The sequence below is a fragment of the Columba livia genome, chromosome 6, assembly GCF_036013475.1.
Source record: "Columba livia isolate bColLiv1 breed racing homer chromosome 6, bColLiv1.pat.W.v2, whole genome shotgun sequence".
In the NCBI taxonomy this organism is placed as follows: Eukaryota; Metazoa; Chordata; class Aves; order Columbiformes; family Columbidae; genus Columba; species Columba livia.
This window is the reverse complement of record NC_088607.1, coordinates 25,692,916-25,708,724: the sequence shown is the minus strand read 5'-3', so window position 1 is coordinate 25,708,724 and position 15,809 is coordinate 25,692,916. Positions and strand designations below refer to the sequence as shown.

At 39.4% G+C, this 15,809-nt stretch overlaps 1 protein-coding gene across 3 annotated transcripts in view; it reads right to left on the bottom strand.

Moving 5' to 3' along the window:
- PARG (poly(ADP-ribose) glycohydrolase) overlaps window positions 1–15,809 on the bottom strand; it is a 69,648-nt gene that overhangs the window by 53,786 nt on the left and 53 nt on the right. Inside the window, exons 1-7 of one of the 3 annotated variants that reach the window (XM_065067607.1) lie at window positions 15,377–15,774; window positions 12,206–12,272; window positions 8,711–9,694; window positions 6,210–6,393; window positions 4,943–5,065; window positions 3,595–3,678; window positions 2,464–2,538 (exon numbers count right to left, since the gene is read on the bottom strand). In XM_065067607.1, coding sequence (XP_064923679.1) covers window positions 2,464–2,538; window positions 3,595–3,678; window positions 4,943–5,065; window positions 6,210–6,393; window positions 8,711–9,694; window positions 12,206–12,272; window positions 15,377–15,548 — 1,689 coding nt within the window. In that variant the 5' untranslated portion in view covers window positions 15,549–15,774. Of the gene's footprint in view, window positions 1–2,463; window positions 2,539–3,594; window positions 3,679–4,942; window positions 5,066–6,209; window positions 6,397–8,710; window positions 9,695–12,205; window positions 12,273–15,376; window positions 15,775–15,809 lie in introns of those variants that run through there. The other 2 variants (XM_065067606.1, XM_065067608.1) reach the window with 2 other exon arrangements.

Sequence of the window (15,809 nt, the reverse complement as noted above, 5' to 3'; positions counted from 1 at the left end):
ATTAGAAGCAAACTGATCTGAGTCTTACAAGCAGGATTTTAAAATAATGCATATTTTGACTGTGTTACTTGGAAGGAAACTACCTGAAATAGGAAAAACCGTGCAAGACTGATATGAAAGCATTTACACAGATTGATAGATAAGGTGAGCTGTGTCCAGAATCACAAGATAAAATAACAAATTGTACTTTATGATTTACCAAGCATAGACCTATTGAAGTAATATCTGAAGACAGTGGCCTTGAACAATTAAAACAGACACTGGTGAACCCAGCTCCCTTCTAAATCAGACCACAGAATTCCTGGTTAAGAATGTACTGGAAGTCACTAGTGTCTATGAACATAAATGGATATTTGAGGATCATAGATTCTCTTCTAATCTTTTTCTTTTAATATATATTTGTGACTATTTTTCCTTCTGTTGAGCTGCTGCCTCTCCTTTTGGGCTGATGACTCAAGCCAGCTTCCCTTTCAACCAATCCTCTCAACTTCTACTGAGCAAACGTCACCTGAAACAGTTCCCCTGTACCCCCAAAATCGTCAGATAAACAAGAGGATACAAAAGCCAATGGTAAGCCCTTAATCATTAACTCCTCAATACAGTAACTTCAAAAGCTATGCTTCACTACAGCTAGTATATTTAGGTCATTTCCACAGAGGATCCCAACTTTTCACTCAACAGCTGCTCACTTAAGCAGAGTGCAAACAGTCTTTGAAAGCAGATGTCTTGTTAATTTACAAAACTTGAAAAACTCACACATCCCTTAATAACAGAAAAAAATTCAAATATCTCACTAAAGATGTATCCCTCTGCACATGTTCTGCTTACTAAACTCAGTATGTTCAATAAAAAAAGACAAGGTAAAATTTTTCTCCTACGGTCTACAAGGAGCCACTGGCCTAGAGTGCTTCTCTGTTCCTTATTTGATTTACTGATGCACTCTCTTCACCTCAGTCTACAATGTGTGTTTTGAAACAGTTCCCCTACCTTCATCTGGGAACCTCACAATAGATCATCATTTCCAGGTGATAGAAACTGCCTTTTCACACTCAGTGAAAGACTGATGCCCAATTCACAGTTTATTTCCCTATTGTTCCTCTTTTCTCTGGACAGAGCTGGTATTACTTACTCTCCCTGGCTGATGAGCCTATCACCCACAGTTTCCGAACTCCCAGATGCACAAAACGAACACATCAGGACAAGCTCAATTGCATTTGTAGCAATATGATGCAGATCTGGTACGTTTCTGCGTCAGATTTTTAAGTAAACAGTTTGCTTTCTATTAACTAAAATATGTATTCTTTAATAACAGAAGAGTGAACAGTTGAAGAGGCCAAGTTAATTTCAGTTAGTACAAGATTCAACATGCACAAAGAAGCCAGATGTTCACAGGCTCTACTATGCGGCCGTGACAGCCCCAAAAACAGAGAGACCCCACAGAAACAGAGATCGCACCTCCTGAGAGGAGGGAGCACTACATTGGCAAGATAGGCAAACACAGTAGCTCTCATGGCTGGCAAATATGATACCACCTGTATTTTTACAGGTACCTTCTGTCAAGTAACAACAATACTGTGCCGCATGCAAAGCAAAACTCCGTATGTAAAAAAGTCCCCATAAGCAATGGAAATAGGCAATAGAAAGAACAGTTGGTCTGATCAAGCAGACATCTATTTTAAACATACATAACTAACAAAAATAACTTCAAATCAAATGTAGTTTCCCACTGAACCTTAATATAGCTTAGCAAGCCCCTCCCAACAAAATAAGCACACGTGTTTTAAAAGCACTTCTGAGCTAGTGGAAGAAAAATACAACAATTTCTATTGCATCTAATTTAATCTCCCATACCGCTTTAATTAGCATAGTTTCCGATCATCAGTCAAGATGTATGTTAATAATAGTCCAACCTGCATTAGTCACCTGCTATTCATTTTTCTTTTCCATCCTCTTCCAGGAAGGTAACATGAAGTCATAAAAAACACACCAGTCTTTCAAAGTATCTACAGTTTAAATTAATCATCTCAGCATACCACAAAATTGTACTACTAGACCAGCAAAGCACAGTCTAGACAAACACCACTGTAAGATAACATTAAAGTTGTTTGAAAAAGGAAAAAAGACCAACACTTCTTAAAACAAAATATCATCACACTGGAAATACTAACACAATTTACTAATACATCTGACTTTCATAACACAGAAAAGTCATTTCTCATCTTACCTTCAGTAACCTTAGTTATTACTGCAGCACACAAACTACCTGCTTAAGATTTAAAATGCAAACAGCTTAAATAATTGCCATTTCAGCTGAAGTTACCAGCCAAATAACTGTCCACATAGATTATGACTATAAAACCTTTACTCTTGAAAATGGAAATAAAGCCAAAAGCATTGAGACATACAGTCAAAGCTGTCACCTACATTTTACTGTTCTTCCTATTTTAAATCAACTTGGTTTACCTTCTCACAGAAGTCCGTAAGAGCTGTGAAATCCCATTTCTTGGAATAAGCAACATTGTATCTCAGTATAGCCTCCTAGGGAAAGAGCACAACAAAACAAAACTTAAGAGATAGTTATTAACAAAAGAAATACGATTTTCTGAAATTTCCTTTTTGAAGGAACAGTACCATCTAGTGGCTAAAACCTGTCACAGAGTCTACCAAAATCCATAAAACTATTAACATGGTGCAACTCCATGAAACTGAATCTTCTGGTTTAGGTTTAGCATTGAATAAGCTCTAGTCCACAGGTTTTTCCTCCTTGCACAAAATAAAACAAGGTATGTTTGTATCTACCAACAACACACAACAAACATTCCCCATCTGCTGCTTGCTCTCTTGAAAAATACCAGAAAAGTGTCCCTCAACAATATAGCAGTTTTATCAGTTTAGGAATTTAAAGAATGAGCACAACAATAAAATTAAATAAGTCTATTACAAGAACCAGTACCTTTAAAAATACTCAAGAAAAAATACCAAATATAATACTATTATCAAGAGAATTTTCATTAGTTGCTGGGAGAGCACTGTTTATTTGTTTAAGGTTTAGCTGTAGCTTTCGCATCCTCTCATTCCCCTGCCTTTCAGGTATAACCTAAATTATATCATTCTTCATAGAAACATAATAGCAATTTTAAGTTGCTCCAAATCACAATTCATTTAAAGCCAGAGAACTACAAGAGTTATCAACAGGGCATTAGTCTCCAAAATGTACAGGTATTTTTTCAGCAGTTTGAATTGTTGCAATTTTAGTAGAGTACCCTGGTGTGAACAGTTACTGTTTCAAAGTCTCTCACCCATCCATCACCCTAGATGCTCCAGCTACCACAAACTAGGACACACAGCTGGATTAACACAGTTTTGTGCAGACTAATAAAAGACAATTCATTTTAATAATGCCTAATAAATTCAACAGTAACACTTAAAACCTGTTAACTAGGACCCCTAATCCATTACAGGATCCCTTGAACAACACCGATTTTTTTTTTTTTTATTTAAACAAATAGGACCCAGCCAGAATCATTAACAGTACATGGAGAGCCTGAATCTACTTACATGTATATAGATTTGATTTCAAATTGACAAGCTTACCTTCAAATCATGTGAGCAAGTAAATTTGTTAAGTAAGGCAGTTTGGATTAGTTCCCATCGACTTCCAGCAGTTCTATCTCCGTTCTTTAAAACAAAAATCCCAAATGAAGTCAGATTAAGTTATTCAAAACAGAAAGACACGTTTACTAATAATTATCTTTTTTAAAATAAAGTTTGCTTTATTTGTGAAGTTTTTCAAAAATAAACTACATTTTTTGAGAAACTGTAAAGTACTTCTGCAATTTCTAGTCCAATGCATTTTACTCCCTTAAGAGTTCCTTCTTAATGGAAGCAGCTACAAAATTCATAAAGAGCTCTTTTTCACATATGCAACACTCTTCATCATGCTACCTCAAGAACAACGATGTCCAGTACATTCCTCATGAAGAAAGTGGATTTCACAGATAAAACATGACCACAGTTCATAAAATCTATAATTCAAAATATAAACTGAACTAACTTCATAAAAATGCAATATTAAGAACATTAAGGGCACAGATCATAAAAGCACATTGCTGTCGCTGACTCTTGCATCAACCCAAACTTAAGACATCCTGTAATATTTTTCCTCAACAAAAAGTCTTATTACCCATTGCAAGCAATAATGATATTTCTTATGAGACTACCACAAGGGCAGAGACAAGTCAACTTGCTTAACTGGCAACAAAGATCTTATCAACACTTTGTCTTTGAAACATCAACGGAATCCATTTTACATATTATCTATAAAACTGATAAATGAAAAGACAGAGTATTTCCTAAAGGCTACTAAAAATTCTCAGTTCCAGATTTACGTATCAATAATCTTTATACAGTTTTCGCTACAGGACACGCTTGCTCATTCTATTCACCACAGTCTAAAGTATTTCAGTAAGTACGTTTAAGTAAGTCTCGAGCAGCGACAAGAAGTATCAGCTCAACAAACCATGCAAGGCCTATTCGAACCTCTCCGCCATTGTTTCAGCAAAACAGCAGTCAGTTACAAGTCAATCTGTCAGCAACATCTGACAGGATTTTATAATCAGAATGTGGCTATGCATTCATTTACATCTGTTGGCATCCCAAATTGCTTCAAAAGAAAAAATAACATAGAAATAACGTAAGTATAGAAAGAAATACATACACCATCAAATCAAGGGCTAGGTAAAATAGGAAACAAAAAATAATCTTCTCCTCTGCCTGAAGCATCATGACCCAGAATCCAGCTTTTCAGAGCTAGCATGTTCACCTGTTTGATTTTCCAATTCCACACATACAGTTTGCCAACTGAGTAAATACAGTAAACTGAAAACTCATCTACCTGTAAACAAACTTACTTGATTACACGACTGTAAATACTTTATCTTACCTCATCCTCTACAGGGTACAAATTTTGTTCTGAGCAGGGCATTTTAACATGTTTGTTGTCCCACAAATCTTTGTATTGACTCGGAAAAGGTTTAGGCACCTCTCCTTCTCTCAGAAGATCTACCTGCAACACAGAAGGAGAGAGAAAAAATGCTCAGACTACTTTCAAGGTTTAAATAGAAGAAATGAAAAGTAAACAAAAAGATAGTTAAGAAAAGCTCTAATTTACAGCCTCTCTTCTTGGAAAGAACACAGCTACAAACTGACCACACGATGAATACTAAGAAAAAAAATCCACCTGTTACTTTTGCTCTCAGGTTATACTTGGTGAAAAGAACACCACCTTAGCATTTGACCTCTTGAAATACACTGAAATAAAAGTAATACATGCAATTATTTAATCCCCAATTATCAACTAAAGACTTCCCCATTTATGAATTTAGGTATCTACATAGTTTTGTCCAGATATTTTCAAAATACAGTTTCAGATGTAGCCATAGTCATGTACAGAAATAACATCTTTTAACCTAACAGTGAAGATGAGAAATCATTATAGATAAAGCAATATTTCAAGTTTACTCCACAGAATATCAGAAATGTAAAAACAAATAACAATGTTCTTAAAAACTTAATCTTTTATGGCTTAATGCTTTTTTGGCAGCACTGATTCTCTCAGAACTTGTATTTAAAACTTAATTGGGTTTTCTTTTGTTTGGAATTTACATGTGACCCTACAAGTTTCTGGTCCCATGTTTTATTTCAACAACAGTTTGACTGAAGAGTACTCCAAAAGATTAAGGGCAGATATATCAGATTTGATCTAAAATGCAGTGGTAAAATTATGAGAAACTCCTCTTCATTGTCTTTATATCTTTAATATTTTGACCCTACTGTGTATCTTGAACCCAAACCAAAATATCAACAAAATAACATGAAAATGTTGAAGTACAAATTTCACTTGCAGATGTATTTAAATTCCCTTGGTTTACAACTCTGATAAGTCAGTTCACACACATCTATGCAAAACAAACAAACAAAAACCAACCAATCAACTTGTTTCTAACAAGACAGAGGCTTGTCTGTGTCTTAATATCCTAATTCTGTGTATCTGTAAATTTTCAGGAAAACCGGTTGCTCCAGTCTGCTCAGAAGGAACGGCAAAGAAAGATTTCCACAGCCTAATAGTATAAAAGTAACATTTGGCATTTCATACTATTGAATAATTCAGTAACACATTTCATTTCAGGTAATACACTGAATGATCATACTCTGACGGTCACTGTGTGATTGGCTGAGGGTCGCAGATGAGGAAGACGGGCCCCACATGTTGGCATTCTCCTCATCTCTTCAATTGGTGTCCCAAACCATTTCTTATTAGTTGGAAGAGAGGGTGGCACATATTTAGGAATCTTCCTTCCTGGCCTCTGGGTTTTGAATTCACACTTTTCTTTCCTGCTGTTAAAATAAAATACATTTAAACATTTTACTTTCACTGAAAAGGCTGGTAAGAAAATACATGAACTTCCACTCCAAGGTTACATTTATAACAGAGTCAGTTTATTTGCTAGTCTTTACTGTGGCCCCAGGCCAAAGCTTAATTTGGGGAAAACTTCCACCAAACCTCTCCTCCCCAGCACACATGATGTCTACCAAAACACTCTGCAGGCTGACAAACACCTTCACAGAACTGCAGTGGATTAGCAAGGTTGGGTTTTCCTCCACAGACATGCTCTTTCCCAACAGGATCTGTTTATCCAGGGACAGCGGACAGACTCATTGGTCTGCATTTATCAGGATACCCTCTACAGCCCCTTCTCAACTGCTAGAAAGCAAACACATATGCATGCTCACATGCACATACTCTTTCTCCAAACTAAAAACAAAACAAAAACAACACACACACACACAACACAACAAAAAAACCCAACACAAGCACACACACACACAAAAAACCAACAACCAAAATACCACCACCAACAAAACAAACAAAAAAAATCCCACCAACTTCTTAATCATCCTTTCTCACTAGGGTTGTATTTTTCATGCTAGGCATACAATCCTTTCCATCGAAATAGAAATTTAAAAGTAACCCAAAAAAGACCTGCAAAATTCAAATATATGCAAGAGCAGATAAACTAATCCTCTTTAATGATCAAAGGTATTTGCATGGATCTGAGATATTTTGGGAAAGAAAAAACTGAACCTGCTGTATGTTTGATGTAACATACCAGATGTTTCTCACGCAAGAGAAAGTTTTCAAAGTAAAATGCAAAACAAGTTAAAAGCCTGCAATTTGAGGTACTGCTTAGACCTCTGAATTCCCCTTGGTGAACTTATTCCACCCTTGGATAACAATACTGTCCAACCCATTCGCTGCATCTGTGCATGTGCCAGTACCTTCCAGGTGCAGCCAGTGCCTCCAGCCTGGCTGATCACACACACACGGCAGCCGCGCAGGCAGGCGCTGGGCCCAGGCACACTGTACTCAGCGGAGCGCCAAAGGACAGCACTGGCACGGCAGTACTGATGACCAAAACCTGCTTGATACGCCACTGCTTCTGCTTCTTTCCTTGCAAGTTAAGATCTGAGCCACCCTGTTATTTAAAAAAATTTTACAGCCTCATACTCTACCTTACTATTAATTCTGTAAAGCACTACTAGGATTCCCATACAGCCACACAGCAAAACTTTTGCGTGTTTGCCTTCTCAAACACGGATTTATTGTAACACACCATGCTCTAACACTGACTATTTTTAGCAAATTCTTCATCCATCTATTCTTCCTAAGAACTACCTTATTTTGTTTTCCAAATCTACTCCCAGCCTACTCATCTCTTAAACTTTCCCAAATGCAAGCTCCTGCCACTCATCAGCTACCCTCTGTCAACCTTCTCTTCCTTGAAAGGCTGAAGAGTTTGTGCTGCTCCTCACATCCAGAACAGACCTTCCAGGAAAGATGCGCAAAACTACTTTCTTGCCCTACTGTAACACTTGCGTCTACAGAGATAATTACTTATTACACCAGCGCACACAGACCTCCTGTTTCTGCTTACTCCTTTGCTGTTTATTCACTTCCTCGGCTCCCACTGAAATCTAAGCTCTTCAGAGCAGAGATTATCCTTTTGTCCTTACACAACAGCTGACATACAGAGTCCTGGGTCATGCTCTGGGCCTCTATTCCCATTGCTGTAGTGTGCAATCACCAGCCCTGCTCTCTCCCAGGTTATTAATAAAGCCAATAACAATCCCCCACTCTCACATCTCTACAAATGCTTTCAGAAGTTACATTTTTCATGCCTATTTCTATCAAAGCATTAGTAGCACTGATGCTTTAACAAAATAGGCTCGGTATTTTGACAGATTAAACTGGAAAAGAAAAACATCACACACGCCACAAAAAAATGAAATAATTGATACTAGAACTACACTCCATAAAGCACTCCTGTGCCACCACACATTTTCAGGCATTAAAAATCCCATGCTCTTAAATAACTTATTATCTAATGAAAATCTACTTCCTACAGTGTCTTTAATTCCCAATTTCAACAGAACTCCAATGATTTAAAAATTGCACTAAACAAACATATCCTTTAAAAAACCCCACAAGTAGTCTCATTAAAAATAAGTTACTTCAAGCTTATATCAAAGTTGTCTGTGTCTTAACACACACTTTGAAAAACTCTTTATACAAGCCAGCCTCCAAAGTGCTATCACCAAAGTGGAAATTTTCGAGCATGAAAAACAGATGAAGAGGCAGACAGAATGCTACCTTTTCTCCTCAATTTTAGGTATCCTCATGAAGTGAGAGGTGATTTTGGAGTCTCTCTTCACACCTTGTTTTGCACCTTTGCATTCTGATGACAGAGCAGGAGAGATCCCAGATGACTTTGTATGCAGACCATCCTCTTTAACAGAATTATCTGTTTCCTCAAAGCTTTCACAGCCCTTGGCAGAAAAACGTGATTTTCTTGACTCCAGTTCAGCATTCCCATATTGAATTCTGAAACATTTGTTCATGGATTTTGACACATTAACCTCCTCTCGCTCATCAAAAAAAGGACTAGTTTCTTCATCAGCCTCTGACCCATGACAGCTGTTTTTAGAATTATCTACATCCATTGGTGACTCTGGTTCACTTTCTTTCTCAAAAGCAGGTGAATCCCCTGAACTGCTCTGACATTTGCTCAGTTTCCTAGTACCTCCAAGATCAGATACACAAGCATCACAACCAGTATCTGACAGTGGACTTTCTGGAACTACATCTCCTTCTTCTTGTTCACCCACTAAACAGACAGAATTGTAACTCTTCGGCTTCTGTGAATTGCTTGAAGCCACTTGTCCATCTGTCTCGGTGTCTTTTGAAGAAAGTTTTGTATTTCCCATTTTCAAAGACCTGCCTGATGATAATTTCCTCTCAGTCCAATTATCACTGCTTTCTTCACAGTCTCTCTGAGCCTGCTTGCCAGTCTTCTGCATCTGATCAATGTTGGCATTTTTAAAGAGGTCTCCAGACTGCGTCACCTCCAAAGGCTCTGTGCCTGAGACTGGATCTTTGTCCCCAGCCTCCCAGTTATACATGCTGCCTGTCTGAGGTAAACTTACATGCTTTGCACTAACTTCCACAGATATTTTTGAATAGTTTTGCTGGCAAACATTCTCTAGCTTTTTCACATCATGCTCACAAAAGTTCTCTTTTTTAACAGAAGTCATCTTGGGATTCGCTTCAGTATTGTTATTAATTTTGCTGTGTAAGCTGTGGAGGAGAAGCAAGGGAATTTAATGTCTTATTTCCAAATTATTTTCTGTCTATATTTACACTTAAAAAAAAATGAATTATTATAAACATGCAATTTTACCCATAACACTCTGTAAGCAAGCACTATCAGGATCAACAAAGGAATGTAGCTCAGTAACAACCTATTATATTTCCATTTAAGGGTTTCAAAGGATGATGACCCTAGAAATGCTTACCTTAGAAATCTATGCCAGTGATTCATTATTCTTATTTTCAAATCTAAAGAATATTAAGCTATTATGTAGTTACGTTTTTCAGATGAAAAAAGTTGGAAGTCATTATAAAGTCCTCCTTAACTTTCATTTTAATCAGTTAGATACAGTAAGCAAGGAAATATAATGAATGGTTTTGTAACCATTCCCTCAGAGCTAAAAATTCATCTTTTAGAAGAGCAGGACACAGTATTCCATAGTCTCAAAAACACAATATTACTTCCTTTCATAAGCAGGCCATGACTTCCAAAAAAGCACAACACAAAAGCATAAGAGTAACATATTTTTAGAACTGGCAATAAAAACACACATTAAATCAATTATTATTTTTAAAGAAAAAAATAACCTAATTTGCCCTTTGCTGTCCTACACAAAGAATGGAAAGAAACGTGTTCTAACAGTTACACAGGGAAATTAAACGAGTTTGTATGAACAGCTAAGACTTTTCAAGAAGACATTGGAAAGTCATTTCACACATACTGATTTTTGTGTCAGTGTACTGATAAAGAAAAATACTTAGATACCATATGAATATTAAGAAAACCTGGTTAGTCTTGGTGAATATATCACTCTGAGCAACACCTTCTCCTCAATGTATTGTTACAACATCATGTATAACCAATGCAAACTAGGCACGCTAAACTCTGTATATCTGGTCATCACACAGTTTCCCACCTACACGAAATAGGAAAATACACATTTAACACACAATCCTAAATTTGACAACTGAACATCTTAATAGATTCCTGAAGGCATTAATTGTCTCCATGAATTATAAGAGATCCTCTTCTAAAATAGTACTCTGGATAAAGAGATAGAGTTCACACTTTCAACACTACAGGGTGTTGTTGCAACGGATAACAGCTTGGAATTTTACCCATTGGAAGATTATTTGAAAACAAAAGGATTTTAGAGGTTTTATGTTATGATAATTTAACTCCCCATCTATGCATTTGATCCTGCACTGAAAATTTTGATGAACAAAAACAAAAGTTATGTTACTGCTGCCATCTCGATAAATGACTGTTTAAAGATATTGACAACATCTGTTGTCAAGATAATAAATCTAATCTAACACAGTGTTCAAGTACAAACAAATTAAAATTATCATGTTAACTGCAAAAGAAAGGCACATTAAGTGCTTACATTACTAACCTGCTTCTTAAAACTGACTAGGCTATAATCCGCCAGCAAGGCTGGAGGAGGGCAGATAATAGTAATATTATAAAGGGAACCTTATAAATATAAATAAATATATATATATATACACACACACACATATATATTTATATATACACATATATATATTCACTCCCTCCTTAAGCTTCCTCTTAACATCTTTGCTTTACTGAAACCTGTGAGCCTGTAACTGAGCCCTGTGTACTTCCGTATTAATCACTATCACAGGTTTTCCTGGTTATTTTAACACTGCTATGGATCCCAATTTCCATTTATTAACAAACATCAATGAAAAATAAACCAGCACATTTACAATTGCAATTACAAAAAAATAATATCTGATACTCCTCTACACCAGCTAGTTAAGCTCTTAGGAGTTAAATTTCAAGGCTGCCTTGCAAACATTGCTCCAGACAGACTACATCAGCAGAAAATATCAAACTGTACCTGGTGCCATTCGGCAGCAGAACTTTTATAACATCTTTCACAAAATAACCTGGATGTACATTTGAGCACCTGTAAATTCTGGTACAAGTTAAATCAAGTTGCACGTGCTTATTCTGTGATCACAACGAGACGAACCAAAACAGACTTTTGTCTATAAATTAACAACAGAACTGTGAGTTGAACGCAGGACCAACAGCCAAAATCTGTAACGGCTATTGCCCTATGTTAAACAAAAATAAAATCAGGGCTGATATTACAGCCAACTCGCTCTAGTGGTTGGCTGCCACTGGGAGCAGCAGTCGCACTTTGCCTTCCCTCCTTGCAAGTTCCCACCTTTTCCTTTGCAGGAGCAGAAGAATTTATTCACCTATGGAGCAAGGTGCTTCAGGAAGTTAAGGCAGCAAAGAAGTTTGGTTTTGAGGGATTAGAGGGGAGGGATGGGGGACTAGTCAGCTTTTTGTAGTGCAAGTCTGTCAGTTAGTGACACTCAAGAGGAAGTGTCAAGGTAAGGGAAGCCTCAGAAATGCAGTTGCCTTTTTGACAGCAGCTGGCACTGGGAACCTGCACTTCTAGTTCCCCACAGGCCCACACAAAGAACACAACTTTGAAGTAGAAAAGCTGGGCATTTTACCTTTTGGAATCAGTTGTCTTGGGTCCTTTATTCTCCAACCAAGTGGTAATTGTCCGTTGCTTGCAAACTGAAAAAACAAAGTTCACTACATTATTAAATGAAACATGACAAAACTGCAACATGATTGCATATGAGTAAGACAACTTGTACTTGATGAAGATAAAAACACCTCATCTTTACTACAGGGAGCATAGGGAGCATCCAGACACTAATACTCTTAAAAGTACATGTGATGCAGTATTTAATTCATATCAGTCAGCAGGTGTAGCTTCTGTAATAACCTTTATAAATGCTAGGATTGGTGTGTGGTGGGTTTTTTTTTTTTCCCGTCCAAGATTTTCTATGATTAAAACCACAGTGAACCTCTAGATTTAAAAAAAAAAATAAAATAAAAAAAAGGCAACTTGAACTTCCCAGCTCCTACTATCACCTTTAATTGCCCTGAAAGACCTCTGCTGAATTATGGAATGAACAGGCAACATGACATAACTCAAAACAAGCAAACAAAACCTAACAAAAACAACAACAAAACCACAACACCTTGAAAAAAACAAACAAACAAAACAACTAGCAACAAGGCATCTTAGAAGACCCAGCTGAGAACCTTATCTGTATGTAGCATACTGTGAAACATGAGGCTTAATATAAAGACTGTACACATTTGAAGTGACAAGTGATGAGAAAAGGTGTTTTTCTTTTCCTCTCTATCCATAAGCAATTTCTAAAGCCTATCAGTTCTACTTCCCTAAACAGCAACCAAATGTGAAGGACACATTTTTTCAGATTTACTACCAAGGATACAGCTCCAGTGAATGTCATCAGCCTTATCTTGGTGATGTTGCAGTTCAGACAACCTTTCAATAGAACAGCAGCACATGAAATAATTATGCAGAGGCTTAAAAGGCAGAATAGGAAGAAAAAACTCCAAGCGGCTATTTCACAACTGGAAAGTAATCTCAATTAGTATAAGAAAGGTTTTTTTGGTTTTGTTTTGTTGTTACCTAAAGGTAATTCTGAAAAATTGGGAACTGTCTTCAGTTTCCTTTCTTTCCATTTGCCAAGAGAAGTTACCTACCTGCCACTGCTGACTGTGTAAGGTGTTTACTCACTGCTTTCACTGGGTAAGTAAAATCTGTAGTTTCTCCATTGCTACGGTAGCTTTGCAGAACTTAAAAACCAGTACAGCAGATCTGGCTATTCTGATTAACAGTCACTACTGAAAGACTCAGCATTTTACTGCAAATGGGGGTTGTGTAACTTGTAGCATAAGCCACAGGACATGATTTCATAAAAGCTTTCCCCAACACTCAAGGCCTTGAACAATTTTCCACAGCTGATTATCAAATATCCTCATCAAAATTACAGAATTTCTAGAACGAAAAAAGGAATGTCCTGAAAATATTTAAGTCATTTTCAGTTCTTCTGAAAGAGCACAAACAAGAGTGCAAAATTGCCATCAAGTGACCAGGTCACCAGGGAGTAATGCCAAGTCGTATGTAGATCAAGCACACAAAGATACCTGTGCCATACTCAGCCATTCAATTCTGCATCAAATGCTCAGCTTCACCCCATTCTGACAAAAATAACAGCTTGATGGATTTCATGAACAAAAATATTTCTATTTCTAAAGATTACCTAAAAAGTACATTAGTCATTCTGTTTACCAAATTCCACTTTCTTATATTTGAAGTGTTAACTCAAGTTGCCTACAGGAAAAGGGAAAGAAGCAGACAGAAAAAAAACCTGAAGAGACATGTTAAAACATGGGATGAATAAACCTCTCCAAAGGCAGCTGACTACCTCTTGAGGTATAAACTTGCATTTATGAAGGAATACTTATTCATTAACATAATAAATATAAATTATAGCAGCAGCACAGACCAAAATGGCTTTGGTCTGTATTTTCCCATCTCACTAGCCACTTAGACCCTATAACCAACACAACACATAGCATTTTTCTTTAACACTACTAAAATCTCTTTTTGCTACAGATAAGGTGATAAAAACATAAGAGGCACAAAAAGTCAACATATGCTTGCATTCAGTGTATAAAATGAAAACAGACTTTGTAGGGTTTTTTTTTTTAAAGTGGTCCCTAAACTTCTATTCAAGATTCCCCAGATAATTCTCATTAAACAAATTGTTCATCAGAATGTACTACAGAGGAAAAATACTGAATTTTTACAAGATTCGTATCTATCACTTTGTAGGAGTGCATACATATAAGGTCAAACTGAAAGGTGCCTCTCAGTTACTGGTTACTGAGGTTTTACTCATCAACTGAACACCACAGCAAATCTGGTTTTCTTTTCCATCCCTGCATGCCTTTCTATTCCTCAAATAGGTACTTTATTGTGCATTACGATTTAATTTTGACAGTGCTGTCTCCAAATATAAACAGCCTAAGGAAGCCACGTGGGAGCTTTTCCCACGCAGCTTTGTCACACTGTAGGAGCACCCCACATGGTCAGCAGCGCCCTGGGCCCGCAGCCACGTGCCCATGTGGGTTCCTGTCATCACCCTCAGCCCTCCTCGCCGTGGTAGCCCAGTAAGACACACCGCTGAACGTCATTCATTTCTCTTGCAACAAGTATTTGTACTCGCACATACAAAACCCGCCACCTTTAGCAGCTCACCCCTCACTTGGATGGTTGCACTGTAAAGTTTGTAAAGAATCGGGCACGAAGCCAGGATAACGATCCTGTACACCACCGGGCTGGGATCCCCGGGACGGGCTGGCTCCGGGACGCCAAGATAGAGCCGATCCGGGCCCGATGTGGCACCGACAGCTCCCGGGAGGCGACGTGCGCGGCACAGCCGCCTCCCTCCGTTGAACGCTGCCCTCCCTCCAGCGCATCAGAAGCGCAGCAGAGATGCAATAAGCAGCAGGCAGGAACACCGCAACCCGGCGGAGCCCCCGGCCGCCACCCCCCGCCAAGCGCCAGACGCGGCCGCGGCTCCCGCGGCGCCAGCGGGGGCGGGACGGGGCGGTGGGGCCGCCGAGCAGCGCTCCGGCCCGGCTGGAGCAAGTTCAGCGTTGCCCCGGCTGTGCTGGCAAAGCCGACCCGTGTCCCGCACCCCGAAATGGCCCCTTTCGGAGGCCACTTCCACACCCAACCCTCGCCTGGTCGCCCCTCTGTCCCGGGGGGCGCAGCCCCCGCCAGTACGAACCTTTGTTCCCCACGGTGCTGGCGGGGCTGCCGCCGCCGGAGCTGCTGCCTCCGGGCCCCTCCTGGCGGGGACCGAGCGGCGGCGGCCGCTCTCCGTGGAAGCCGCCGCCGGGGCTGGCGGAGCTCGGCCGGGCTCTCTTCCGAGGGGGGTCCCGCCCGCAGCCCGCACTCATCCTCGGCGGGCCCGCCTCCGCCCGCCCAGCCCGCCTCAGCCGCGCGGGCCCGCCAGCAGCCGCCGAGCCAAGGCGGCAGCCGCCCCCCGGGGACGGCGCGACGGTGCGGCGGCTCTGTCCCTCTGCATCCTCCGGCCCGCGGCACCGGGCTCGTCCCGCCGACCGCGCCCTCGACAGGATGCGCGGAAGGAGCGGCGGGGCCGGGGCTGACCCGTGTCCAGCGAGGGAGCCGGGGCAGCTCGCAGCAAAATGGCTCCCCCA